This window comes from Xenopus laevis, chromosome 3S, assembly GCF_017654675.1.
Source record: "Xenopus laevis strain J_2021 chromosome 3S, Xenopus_laevis_v10.1, whole genome shotgun sequence".
NCBI classification, from domain to species: Eukaryota; Metazoa; Chordata; class Amphibia; order Anura; family Pipidae; genus Xenopus; species Xenopus laevis.
Genome location: NC_054376.1, coordinates 6,406,599 through 6,420,798, shown reverse-complemented (window position 1 = coordinate 6,420,798; position 14,200 = coordinate 6,406,599). Strand labels below are relative to the sequence as shown.

The window sequence follows — 14,200 nt, the reverse complement described above, 5'->3', positions numbered from 1 at the left end:
GTCTTGGCTCGTGCTTCCGCCTGTAGCAGCGCCTTTGGCCTCGGGAGGAGCCCTCAGCTACTCAGATGCTACCAGGTCTTATAACGAGAGGTGCAAGGCAAAGGTTCTGGACAGACAAAGAGGCCAAATTAGCTTTTTATATGATTCAAATTTCGCACCATTGCGTGCTGCATGCACGTTAATGTCAATTTGGGGAAAGATACGCTTGTTTGGCGATGTTGCCAAACACGCGGATCTTTGCGTCTATGACCACCTTAAGGAATATCCTGTTGAATAGCATCAATCTAGACTAATGCTGTCCAAAATATTCAACAATAGCATTTCAGACATCCAGTATACCAAATATTCAGACGTTGTAACTATATAACAAAACTTATATCTTACTGAGACATTTATGGGGTCCCTGGAAAGTCTGGAGACCCCCTTAGACCTCCTTGTAAATGGTTTCTATAAATACAGTCATATGGTTAAAAGGCACAGAACTAAGGTTATACCCCACATTACCATTATTGGGGGCAGCCATTCAAGCACAGGATACACAGTAGATAACAGATAAGTACTACTATAGTTTATATAAACAAGCTGCTGTGTAGCCATGGGGGCAGTCATTCAAGCACAGGATACACAGTAGATAACAGATAAGTACTACTATAGTTTATATAAACAAGCTGCTGTGTAGCCATGGGGGCAGCCATTCAAGCACAGGATACACAGTAGATAACAGATAAGTACTACTATAGTTTTATAAACAAGCTGCTGTGTAGCCATGGGGGCAGCCATTCAAGCACAGGATACACAGTAGATAACAGATAAGTACTACTATAGTTTATATAAACAAGCTGCTGTGTAGCCATGGGGGCAGCCATTCAAGCACAGGATACACAGTAGATAACAGATAAGTACTACTACAGTTTATATAAACAAGCTGCTGTGTAGCCATGGGGGCAGTCACTCAAGCACAGGATACACAGTAGATAACAGATAAGTACTACTATAGTTTATATAAACAAGCTGCTGTGTAGCCATGGGGGCAGCCATTCAAGCACAGGATACACAGTAGATAACAAATAAGTACTACTATAGTTTATATAAACCAGCTGCTGTGTAGCCATGGGGGCAGCCATTCAAGCACAGATAAGTACTACTATAGTTTATATAAACAAGCTGCTGTGTAGCCATGGGGGCAGCCATTCAAGCACAGGATACACAGTAGATAACAGATAAGTACTACTATAGTTTATATAAAAAAGCTGCTGTGTAGCCATGGGGGCAGCCATTCAAGCACAGGATACACAGTAGATAACAGATAAGTACTACTACAGTTTATATAAACAAGCTGCTGTGTAGCCAATGGGGCAGTCACTCAAGCACAGGATACACAGTAGATAACAGATAAGTACTACTATAGTTTATATAAACAAGCTGCTGTGTAGCCATGGGGGCAGCCATTCAAGCACAGGATACACAGTAGATAACAAATAAGTACTACTATAGTTTATATAAACCAGCTGCTGTGTAGCCATGGGGGCAGCCATTCAAGCACAGGATACGCAGTAGATAACAGATAAGTACTACTATAGTTTATATAAACAAGCTGCTGTGTAGCCATGGGGGCAGCCATTCAAGCACAGGATACCCAGTAGATAACAGATAAGTACTACTATAGTTTATATAAACAAGCTGCTGTGTAGCCATGGGGGCAGCCATTCAAGCACAGGATACACAGTAGATAACAGATAAGGATAATCTGTGGGGATAATAGCCTCTGGGAAGGGAGTGTGACTGTGGGATAGCAGGTATAGTAGGGAGAGATGGTGTCTATAGTAACAGGGGATAATAGTCTCTGGGAAGGGAGTGTGACTGTGGGATAGCAGGTATAGTAGGGAGAGATGGTGTCTATAGTAACAGTGGATAATAGTCTCTGGGAAGGGAGTGTGACTGTGGGATAGCAGGTATAGTAGGGAGAGATGGTGCCTATAGTAACAGTGGGATAATAGTCTCTGGGAAGGGAGTGTGACTGTGGGATAGCAGGTATAGTAGGGAGAGATGGTGCCTATAGTAACAGTGGATAATAGTCTCTGGGAAGGGAGTGTGACTGTGGGATAGCAGGTATAGTAGGGAGAGATGGTGCCTATAGTAACAGTGGATAGTAGTCTCTGGGAAGGGAGTTTGACTGTGGGATAGCAGGTATAGTAGGGAGAGATCGTGCCTATAGTAACAGTGGATAATAGTCTCTGGGAAGGGAGTGTGACTGTGGGATAGCAGGTATAGTAGGGAGAGATGGTGTCTATAGTAACAGTGGATAATAGTCTCTGGGAAGGGAGTGTGACTGTGGGATAGCAGGTATAGTAGGGAGAGATGTGTCTATAGTAACAGTGGATAATAGTCTCTGGGAAGGGAGTGTGACTGTGGGATAGCAGGTATAGTAGGGGGAGATGGTGCCTATAGTAACAGTGGATAATAGTCTCTAGGAAGGGAGTGTGACTGTGGGATAGCAGGTATAGTAGGGAGAGATGGTGTCTATAGTAACAGTAGGATAATAGTCTCTAGGAAGGGAGTGTGACTGTGGGATAGCAGGTATAGTAGGGAGAGATGGTGCCTATAGTAACAGTGGATAATAGTCTCTGGGAAGGGAGTGTGACTTTGGGATAGCAGGTATAGTAGGGAGAGATGGTGCCTATAGTAACAGTGGGATAATAGTCTCTGGGAAGGGAGTGTGACTGTGGGATAGCAGGTATAGTAGGGAGAGATGGTGCCTATAGTAACAGTGGGATAATAGTCTCTGGGAAGGGAGTGTGACTGTGGGATAGCAGGTATAGTAGGGAGAGATGGTGCCTATAGTAACAGTGGATAATAGTCTCTGGGAAGGGAGTGTGACTGTGGGATAGCAGGTATAGTAGGGAGAGAGGGTGCCTATAGTAACAGTGGATAATAGTCTCTGGGAAGGGAGTGTGACTGTGGGATAGCAGATATAGTAGGGAGAGATGGTGTCTATAGTAACAGTGGATAATAGTCTCTGGGAAGGGAGTGTGACTGTGGGATAGCAGGTATAGTAGGGAGAGATGTGTCTATAGTAACAGTGGGATAATAGTCTCTGGGAAGGGAGTGTGACTGTGGGATAGCAGGTATAGTAGGGAGAGATGGTGTCTATAGTAACAGTGGATAATAGTCTCTGGGAAGGGAGTGTGACTGTGGGATAGCAGGTATAGTAGGGAGAGATGGTGCCTATAGTAACAGTGGATAATAGTCTCTGGGAAGGGAGTGTGACTGTGGGATAGCAGGTATAGTAGGGAGAGATGGTGCCTATAGTAACAGTGGGATAATAGTCTATTGGAAGGGAATGTGGCAGAGCAGGTATAGTAGGGTACCAATGCAGCATAATAATCACAAAGTGCAACTTCGGTCACCATGATTCGTTTAGGATCAAAAATATATTATTTTATTTATAGAAAGAAGCTTAGAGATTGAGTGTAGAGAAACAAGAGGCCACTTTATTCTTTAGGTTATACCTGTCGATGCATCATTGGCTGCAACAGAGTTAACTGTCAGCATTCACTTAGTAAATCAACGCTGCATTATAAAACAAACTATTTTTATCCAAGGAAGACACTTGTCTGTGTTAACAGCCCTAAAAAGAAAGAGAATAATTTAACCTGCACACCAGTCATCAGTCATTGATACCAGTCCTTGACAATATAATTGCACTCTAGGATTGGTTTTTAACACAATAAATAATGTATTATAATAAAAAATGTATTCTATAAATCTAAACACAAACCTCAAAAAAAATTGATTAAATGAATAAAAATAAAAAAAGGCTACAATATAACCTATATGAAACCGAAAAAAATGAATGAATTTAATTCAGAACAATAAAGTATGATTACAGCACATTTCTTCTAAAAATCCCAAAAGAAAAAAAAACACGTGAAATATGTTTGAAAAGTAAATTATTGCATTGAATAAATAAAATACATGTTACAATGATGACATTTCTTCTAAAACGCCGAAACAAAATAAAAAAAGCAATTGCCTTTAAAGTATAGGCAAAAAAATGAATATATAAATAAATCAAATGAAAAGCAAATTAAATCTAAAATAATATATATGTTATATTGTTATAATTATTATTATTTTATTAATATTAATAATATTATATATTCATATTATATCATATTAATAATAATATAATATAATATATATATATATATATATATATATTGTATGTAATAATATATATAATAATAATGTATATAATATATACATATAAATATATATAATATGAATAATGTTATATATGTATATTGTTATAATTATTATTTTTTATTAATATTAATAATATTATATATTCATATTATATAATATTAATAATAATATTACATATATATATTGTATGTAATAATATATATAATAATAATAATAATAATGTATATAATATATACATATACATATATATAATATTAATAATGTTATATATGTATATTGTTATAATTATTATTTTTTTATTAATATTAATAATATTATATATTCATATTATATAATATTAATAATAATATAATATATATATATTGTATGTAATAATATATATAATAATAATGTATATAATATATATATTTAAATATATATAATATTAATAATGTTATATATGTATATTGTATGGAACTCTACAGGACCTAGACTGAAAAATATTTAGATATAATTACAGAATTTGTAATATTTAATGTTACTGTGAGTCTGAAAATCTTCCTAGACATATTGCAGGCAAGGGTTTTTATTCCAGCCAACAATTAGCAGCAGTACCATCAGGGAGCATCTGGTGGAACAAAATCCTCTTTTGTATTGCATTGCTTATAGCAGGTGTAGGCTGAGGTCTGAAAGGCTCTGAAAGGGGTGTGAGCTTTATTCAGCTCCAGAAAATCCCAGAGGGCATTGTGTTTTTGTGCCATACTGTATGATGTGCTCTTCATTATAGAGTAGTTGCAGTTTCCTTTGTGGATCTGACTTTTCATTGAGTCAAGTAAGTCAAGCAGCAGCAACACGGGCTTGGAGGCAACCTACTGCAGACAGAAGAGGAGCTAACCTAGAAAAGATTTGGTTATCTGCAAAATATATATATAAATCTCTAGACAACGAGGTGGAGAATAATTCATCAAAAAAAAAGTTGAGAACAAATTCTTTTTTATATAGAAGAACGGAGAGGGCAGAAGGCACTGCTTGCTTTGGAGTCTACTAGATGAATGGTGAAGCTCCAATCCAGCTGGTGGTAATAAAGAATTAGTTTGATATTGCACCAAGTTTTTTTACCCAGCAGGAGAAGGAGCTTTGATTTTGGCGCAAGGATTCAGTCTTTTTGTCACATCTGCAAGATGAGCTTGATGTTGAGCGGCCACTGAAGGTGACTTGGAGATGCAGTGAGCCAAGAAGGACCAAGCGAGCAGAGGCATTGAGAAGTGGGAGAAGAACTTTCCCTTGGGTGGTTGGTGGGTCGTTAAAAGGCTCCCTGTTGGCCAAGTGAAACTTAGAAGTGGAAGAAGAGCCTAAGCACCAAGCTGTGAAGTGAAGAAGAGCCTCAGCGGAAGAGAGAGAAGGGGAGAGAGGGAGAAGCGTTCATTGATTTCCCTTCCTTCCGAATCTGGAAATAATTAAAAAAAGAAAACTCGTCGGCTCTTATGGGAATAAAGCACTCCTCCCGCTGCCTGCTCCTGAGGAGGAAGATGGCTGACTCTGAGAACACCGAGGTAGGGAACACTCTGCATGGGATGGGTCTGCAGGAATGGGCAGTGAGAATCCAATGAAGGAGAGATGGAAGGGAACTTTCTGTTGTATCCAGTGTTGGGGGTCGAGGGAGGGAATGTCATTGCTGGAGAACACTTGGTCCTGGCTGTGAGATATCAGGGGAGCGTAGCTGTCTGCACCTCAGTTTGAGCATTATCAGAGAGCGCGTGTATCTTCTCCCCCCCGTGCTACATCTGAGCAGCCCTTGTACTGCAGTGCAACGTCCTTGTTGCCTGAGCTTTGCTTTTAACTGTCTAGCAGCCAACATCACAGCCACGCTAACTATCATTGCTTCTAAACTGCATTGTCTGGTCGAACACCCAGAGGTTAACCCATTCACTGACATTGGGATGACACATAGGGGCAATGAAATAGTGGGAGAGCGGAAGAATCAGCAGCGCCTGACTGCAAGGTGCCTTCAACAGATGGTGATGCCAAGAGAATCGAAGGAGGTTGGAATCTATTCAATGGGCAGTGCTGGGCAGAGAGAGGAAGGAGTAGCCTAAACTTGTTGTTGTTGATGAAGGGGGAGAATTGAGTTTTGTAGTAAATAAATGGGAATTTTTTAAGCAGTGGAAGGGGTGGGGTGAGCTTAACATTGTGGGGTAACCGACAACCTTCAAGGTTATCATTGGTGGATCAGAAGCGGACCAGAAAACCGGGCAGCAGTTGAGACTATTTGGTAACCGTGCATGGTGTAGTGGAACTACAGATAGTAGTGGGATACTTAATCATCAGAAGTGGTGGACTGTGTAAAAATTTAGTTGTGTGGTTGGTAACCGCGGCCCCTCTCTAAAGCATGTGCCCAAGCACTGAAAGAGTTAGAGGATAAAATAATAAACAGGGTGTAACAGGGTGGCACCTGGTGAAGGGTTCTTTCAGGTGAGATGGCGCATGTTGAGATTCACCCGGCTTTGATGGTTTGTTGCGATGCCGTGGGTACAGGCAACGTAAGGAAGAATGGGCTCCATTAACTTACATTGCCGTGTAGTGGATGGGAACTTATGTCCTCTGTTAACCCTTCATGAACCAGCAACACTGGAATTCATGAGCGGACGCCCTTAGGCAACGCAGTCCTAGCGCCCACCTGCATTCCCCCGCCCCGTGAGCGCTCAGGCAGCATTTTCCCTGCAAGTTACCAGGGGTCGCAAAAAGCTTTTTGCTGCGGGGGGTTTAAACCGGAAATTCGGCTCTTCTAGTTCATGAGAATGCAATTGCGCCCCCCTTGGACCCACTCCGACAGAGGATGGGAAGAAGAGTGATGGGGAGGGGGGCCGGCATCACAGGACCTGCCTCAGGGTACTTAGGAACCTAAGCATAATGTTTATTGGGGTGCAATACTTCCTCATAGTTGGGGTGCTTTGTATTCTGTACATAGGAATCTCAGCATGTTGTTGGTCCGGGTGCAGAACTTTCTGGCAGTTGGGTGCTATGGCTTCTGTACTTAAGAGCATACTATTTATCAGGGTGCAGTATTTTCCAATAGTTGGGGTGCTGTGTATTCTGTATGTAGGAATCTGAGCATTCTGTTTATTGGGGTGCAATACTTTCTTATAGTTGGGGTGCTGGGTATTCTGTACTTAAGAACTTGAGCATACTATTTATCAGGGTGCAGTACTTCCTGATAGTTGGGGTGCTGTGTATTCTGTATGTAGGAATCTGAGCATACTGTTTATTGGGGTGCAATACTTTCTCATAGTTGGGGTGCTGCATATTCTGTAATAAGGGATCTTTTCCTACTCTTAGGGTGCTGTGGATACATTTATCAATGACCTGTCCTTTCTGCTAATTGGGTGCTGCATTCTGTCACTGGTGGGGGGGTGCTGCACATTTAATTAACATTTTATTGAGCCAGTGTAAATTCTGCTGGTTGCCTTGTATATTGCTGGTGGGTGTTGTTGGTTCAGTTAGTGGGGTGATGCAGTCGCGTATGGGAGCAGTGGCAGCTGGCAGTCGCTCTCCGTGGTACTGCAGTTGCCATTTAGAGTAATGGAGCGAGGATCTGCAGCAGAGCAGGAGGGAGGGCGGCACACAGACTGCATTCACTACAATACAGATTATGTCACATACAGATCTGCACCTTTGATCCTGCATGGGTGACACAACGGCTCCCTGGAACAGAGATGGGTGCAATCTGTTTCTCCCATTTATAGAGTCAGAGTCCCCTTTATAACTCAGCCTGCAGCCTTGTGTCTTTATATGGTCACAGAACAACCCCTCAGTGACTTCTAATATCCTTATCATTTACAGTAGGGGGTACATTATCCCTTATAATACATGAGTGATACTCAGAGTTCCCTGTATAACTCAGCCTGCAGCCTTGTGCCTTTATATGGTCACAGAACAACCCCTCAGTGACTTCTAATATCCTTATCATTTACAGTAGGGGGTACATTATCCCTTATAATACATGAGTGATACTCAGAGTTCCCTGTATAACTCAGCCTGCAGCCTTGTGTCTTTATATGGTCACAAAACAACCCCTCAGTGACTTCTAATATCCTTATCATTTACAGTAGGGGGTACATTATCCCTTATAATACATGAGTGATACTCAGAGTTCCCTGTATAACTCAGCCTGCAGCCTTGTGCCTTTATATGGTCACAGAACAACCCTTCAGTGACTTCTAATATCCTTATCATTTACAGTAGGGGGTACATTATCCCTTATAATACATGAGTGATACTCAGAGTTCCCTGTATAACTCAGCCTGCAGCCTTGTGTCTTTATATGGTCACAGAACAACCCCTCAGTGACTCTAATATCCTTATCATTTACAGTAGGGGGTACATTATCCCTTATAATACATGAGTGATACTCAGAGTTCCCTGTATAACTCAGCCTGCAGCCTTGTGCCTTTATATGGTCCCAGAACAACCCCTCAGTGACTTCTAATATCCTTATCATTTACAGTAGGGGGTACATTATCCCTTATAATACATGAGTGATACACAAAGTTCACTGTATAACTCAGCCTGCAGCCTTGTGCCTTTATATGGTCACAGAACAACCCCTCAGTGACTTTTAATATCCTTATCATTTACAGTTGGGGGTACATTATCCCTTATAATACATGAGTGATACTCAGAGTTCCCTGTATAACTCAGCCTGCAGCCTTGTGCCTTTATATGGTCCCAGAACAACCCCTCAGTGACTTCTAATATCCTTATCATTTACAGTAGGGGGTACATTATCCCTTATAATACATGAGTGATACACAAAGTTCACTGTATAACTCAGCCTGCAGCCTTGTGCCTTTATATGGTCACAGAACAACCCCTCAGTGACTTCTAATATCCTTATCATTTACAGTAGGGGGTACATTATCCCTTATAATACACGAGTGATACTCAGAGTTCCCTGTATAACTCAGCCTGCAGCCTTGTGTCTTTATATGGTCACAGAACAACCCCTCAGTGACTTCTAATATCCTTATCATTTACAGTAGGGGGTACATTATCCCTTATAATACATGAGTGATACTCAGAGTTCCCTGTATAACTCAGCCTGCAGCCTTGTGTCTTTATATGATGACAAAACCCCTCAGTGACCTTTAGTATCCTTACAATTTACAACAAGGGGTACATTATTAGCTATATAATAATAATCATTTTTATTAGTAGACTGAAGGTATGTAGAAGTGGAAACCCAAGCATTCTGGATAACAGGTCACATACCTGTATAAGGAAACAATTAGACCAATAAGTGCATGATACATGCTGGGACCTTCTGGGAAATAGATTTTGATAGAATAGGAGAAAGCTGAGAGGCAGTTCACACAAGGAAATAACAGTTACAGTTTATTAAATAAGCAAGTACATTGTTCTGTTCCCTAGGAACAAACTGAACCCAATAATAAAAAAATACACAGCTAACTCTATAGGCTTCCTGGCAAGCAATCCATTGTTCCCATTGTTTCATATAAATTCTGTCCTTATTGTTTGCCTGATGTAGTTCTTCATATAAAGCCATTCTTCACAACACCAATGTACATTAACTGCAGAATGAAGGAGGAAAATGGCTTCTACATTACAAGAGGAACATAGAAAAAAATCAGTAAGATCACACTAAGGGGGTCATTTATCAAGGTCCGAATTTATCTCAGTATTTCTAATATCAAACTCCGAGCAACTCCCAATTCCCGTATGGATCTTATTTATGAAGAAAAAAGCCTGAAAAAAAAGGAAAACTTCAGAGCTTGCCCCGAAAACTCTGAATAGTTTGGAGTTTTCCACAAAAACAACGATTTTTTCTGAGTTTTTTTTTCGCCAAAACCCCAAAATCATCGGATATCGGTATGGACATCAGTGCAGACACTGGGACCTTCCCCATTGACTTATACAGGACCTCGAGAGCTTTTAGATGCCGGGTTTCGGATTCTGAGTTTTTAAACCATTGGACTTTAATAAATTTCGAAAAGTTCATAGTAGTTTTTTTTTTTTGCTCTGAAAACTACGAATTATTCGATATTCGGAGCTTGATAAATAACCCCCTAAGTATGGTGGTCCAGTTAGTCCATGTACAGGGCAAAAAGAATTCTTTATGACTAATATCTGTTTGGTAGTGATGGGCGAATTTCTCCCATTTTCATGAATCTCCTGTGAAATTCGCAAAATGGCAAAAAAAAAAAATCACAAAAAATTATTAATTTTGGACTCGCGTACAAAAAGTTGCTTGCGTGGGGCGATTTTGACGCGAGCGACTTTTCGGACGCGCGTCCAAAATTTTATTCACTGGTGCCGAAAAGTGGAAATTCGCCACAAATTTATTCACCCATCACTACTGGTTGGAGCTTGGGCAGCTATTGATCTGTCTGTCTGGAACCTTTATATAAATAGGATTTACAGTATTTCCTTTTGAGGGTCGCAAGATACAAACACTACAAATACTAACCTTGTTTATCATGTGTGATGTGGCTTTGTAGACATGACATTTTCGTAACCTCCAATACACCTTCAGTTTCTTCTACACATCACATCTGACCAGCTAATGAATTTATTGTGTCATTTCTACAAACTTTAAAGGATAAATAAACCTTTAAAATAAGTGAATGTAATGCTCTTCTAAGACTGTTTGTAATTTACATTCATTATTTATTTTCTTTTTATTCCAAGATATTAAGGGATACATGTGCTGTTAATATGAATGAATTTTGTTCCAACAGCGCCACCTGCTGGTCAGTTTCTGACCAGTCTGACCACCAAGTAGTCAAGGAAGTTGTCAGGAGAAAGAAAGAAAGAGGCTGATGTTCTTCTGCTTAGGAAAACAATTAGAAACCTTTCTCAAATCTTTCCTAAGCAGAAGAACATCAGAGCAGCCTCTTTCTTTCTCCTGACAACTTCCTTGACTACTTGGTGGTCAGACTGATCAGAAACTGACCAGCAGGTGGCGCTGTTGGAACAAAATTCATTCATATTAACAGCACATGTATCCCTTAATATCTTGGAAGAAAAAGAAAATAAATATTGAATGTAAATTGTGAAAGTTCTTTGAATAACACTCTCATCAATTTTACATTCAATTATTTTAAAGGTTTACTTATCCATTAAGAGAATAAGTGAGCATTATTCAGTAGTGTATGGGATCTTGGGTCCAGCTGAATGATTGCGGCTAAAACTGGGCAGAATGTGGTGGTACAATGGGAAGCATTGCTTGCAGTTCTGGGGTCCCAGGATCTGCAAGGAGTTTGTATGTTCTCTCCATGTCTCTTTTGGTTTCCTTTCACACTTCAACAACATACATGCAGGTTAATTGGCTCCTGATATAACTGGCCCTAGTGAGTGTGATGGATTGTACAGTCCCTATAAATAAAGGGTAATAACATAATGAAATACACGAGCTTATAAATTGCCGAATATAAGGGTTAAGTTTCCCTTTAAACTTGAAGTTATTTTGCAGACACAAACCTGAAGATTCCTAATTGTCTGCTGATTAATAGCGCCTATATTCAACTGTAGATGTCCCTAATTCCGTATAAATTAGAAAATAGCAGAGCCGTTACTTTTTTAATTAACGTGATCAAAATTATTATTTCATTTTCAATATTTTTTTTTAATGTAAACACCATCTGTTGGAGAAAAACTGTTAGGTGCCAGGCATTAAATAGGAATTATTTGCTTGGGTGCCTCCTTGCATGTAGAATAAATCCCTATACTGATTCGACAGCAATTTATGGCTGGAGAATGCAGAACTAACAATGAGGGATTTCAAGGCAAGAATAAAATGGGATTGTTGGTGCCACCTAGTGGAAAGGGCAGGTAAGTGCAAGGGGAGAGCTTGGGTGAGCTGGGGCTCAGAAAAGTTTTATTTGACAGAATGGGTGTTATTTACAGAGACCCCAGGTGTATGTGCAAGAGAACTAAGGGGTTCAAAAGACTTCCATATTTTGTTGCATTTTGCACACCGCCCTTATTTCTTTAAAGGGATACTGTCATGGGAAAAAACATTTTTTTCAAAATGAATCAGTTAATAGTGCTGCTCCAGCAGAATTCTGCACTGAAATCCATTTCTCAAAAGAGCAAACAGATTTTTTTATATTCAATTTTGAAATCTGACATGGGGCTAGACATATTGTCAATTTCCCAGCTGCCCCAATTCATGTGACTTGTGCTCTGATAAACTTCAATCACTCTTTACTGCTGTACTGCAAGTTGGAGTGATATCACCCCCTCCCTTTTCCCCCCCAGCAGCCAAACAAAAGAACAATGGGAAGGTAACCAGATAACAGCTCCCTCACACAAGATAACAGCTGCCTGGTAGATCTAAGAACAGCACTCAATAGTAAAAACCCATGTCTCACTGAGACACATTCAGTTGCATTGAGAAGGAAAACAGCAGCCTGCCAGAAAGCATTTCTCTCCTAAAGTGCAGGCACAAGTCACATGACTTGGGGCAGCTGGGAAATTGACAATATGTTAAAAAAAAAATTCCCATGACAGTATCCCTTTAACCTTCAACAGAACATGGAATTGCTGGCAGTCTACTTTTGGGTAAAATAAAAGATTTGATTTACAGTTTATCCCCTTTAATGGCCACCTACATACCACATGTACATATAGATAAGTTATATATATTCCTTTATTTTATACTTATAAATCAATCAGTCTTTACTGAGACGGGCGAATCTCTAAATGAATCTCGAAACGGCAAAAAAAAACGTGTGAAAATGTCGGAAATGCTCAAAACGCGTTGATGGGCATCAAAATTATTTTGACGCGCGACAATTTTTATGCTCACAACTTTTTTGTCCAAATTCATTAAGGTCAATGGGCATCCGAATCATTTTGACAATTTTTATGCGTGCGCCAATTTTGGACGCGCAACAATATCTTTTTTTTATCCTTTGTTTCACAAAAACATTCGCGAGCAGCGAAATGTGGAAATGCTCCGTGAATCCATGCCTGGCGAATTTATCACTAGTCTTTACTCATGTATAAAGTCCTTGGCTACCCACTGTTTGAAGGCTGCGTTGACTGTGTAGGTAAGGCAAAGTGATGTGATTTAGGTTGGCAAGTCTGACAAGCCTGTTAGAGCCAGTCTGCCGAAATCTCTGTATTTTTTCGGAAGACTTGTCAGAGTACGTGTTAGCTGCTGCTGAGCTGTTAAACTGTTTCCTTGCATTTGTACCATAGATTATTAAAGCAGGTTTTTTTTTGTTGTAGTATAGGTTTTTCTTTTTTCCATAAAAAAAAGGGAATGAGTTTTCATCATATCATTGATGTTTCATCAATGGCCTAATGATAGGAAGCTTGAAAATACAAAATCAGGCTTCCCCCAAGGCATTGGGGATGGTTTGGGAAATGCGAGTTAAAATGTGTTCTCACTGGAGAAACTCTACAGAGACCACTATCCTCTTCCAGTTGTGACTTTACTCAAGCGCACATGGTGATATCATGGCAAATACAGTGCATACAAGCTTACGCGTTTCATGCCAGAGCTAAGGAAGCTTAGGGCACGAAACACATAAGCTTGAATGCACTGTATTTGCCTTGATAGTACCATGTGCGCTTGAATAAAGTCACAACTGGAAGGGGATAGCGGTCTCCATTGAGTTTCTCCAGTAATCGCAACTTTGGAGAGTTGTGAGATCAGCACAACATCACCAGAGGGGTATCAACCAAAGATTTTGAGGATGTGAAGGACATTTTGTGGACTGAGATTGAGGTGTTGAGATGTTTGTTCTCATCGGTGCAGAACATTCCTTCTTGAGTATTTATCATTGGTTGCTTTAGTAGATGCCTTCAAGAATTGTTCTCACTTTGCATGAGGTTCCCATGGACTGGTTATTCTCAAGAATTCTTGAGTAAGTGATGCGCTAGAAAGATTTCCATTGAAGTTGATGTGCCCAGCAACATTTGACCTCTTTAAGAATCCATCTCTGATGTTGCTGAATTATAGCTCCCTGCTTGCTTCAACTCTTAATAA

The 14,200-nt window shown here is 40.0% G+C and overlaps 1 protein-coding gene across 3 annotated transcripts in view; it reads left to right on the top strand.

Moving 5' to 3' along the window:
- Window positions 1–4,712: 4,712 nt before the first annotated feature.
- Window positions 4,713–14,200, top strand: part of prmt8.S (protein arginine methyltransferase 8 S homeolog) — a 61,143-nt gene continuing 51,655 nt past the window's right edge. Inside the window, exon 1 of one of the 3 annotated variants that reach the window (XM_018254850.2) lies at window positions 4,713–5,738. In XM_018254850.2, coding sequence (XP_018110339.1) covers window positions 5,670–5,738 — 69 coding nt within the window. In that variant the 5' untranslated portion in view covers window positions 4,713–5,669. Of the gene's footprint in view, window positions 5,739–6,139; window positions 6,228–14,200 lie in introns of those variants that run through there. The other 2 variants (XM_041587963.1, XM_041587962.1) reach the window with 2 other exon arrangements.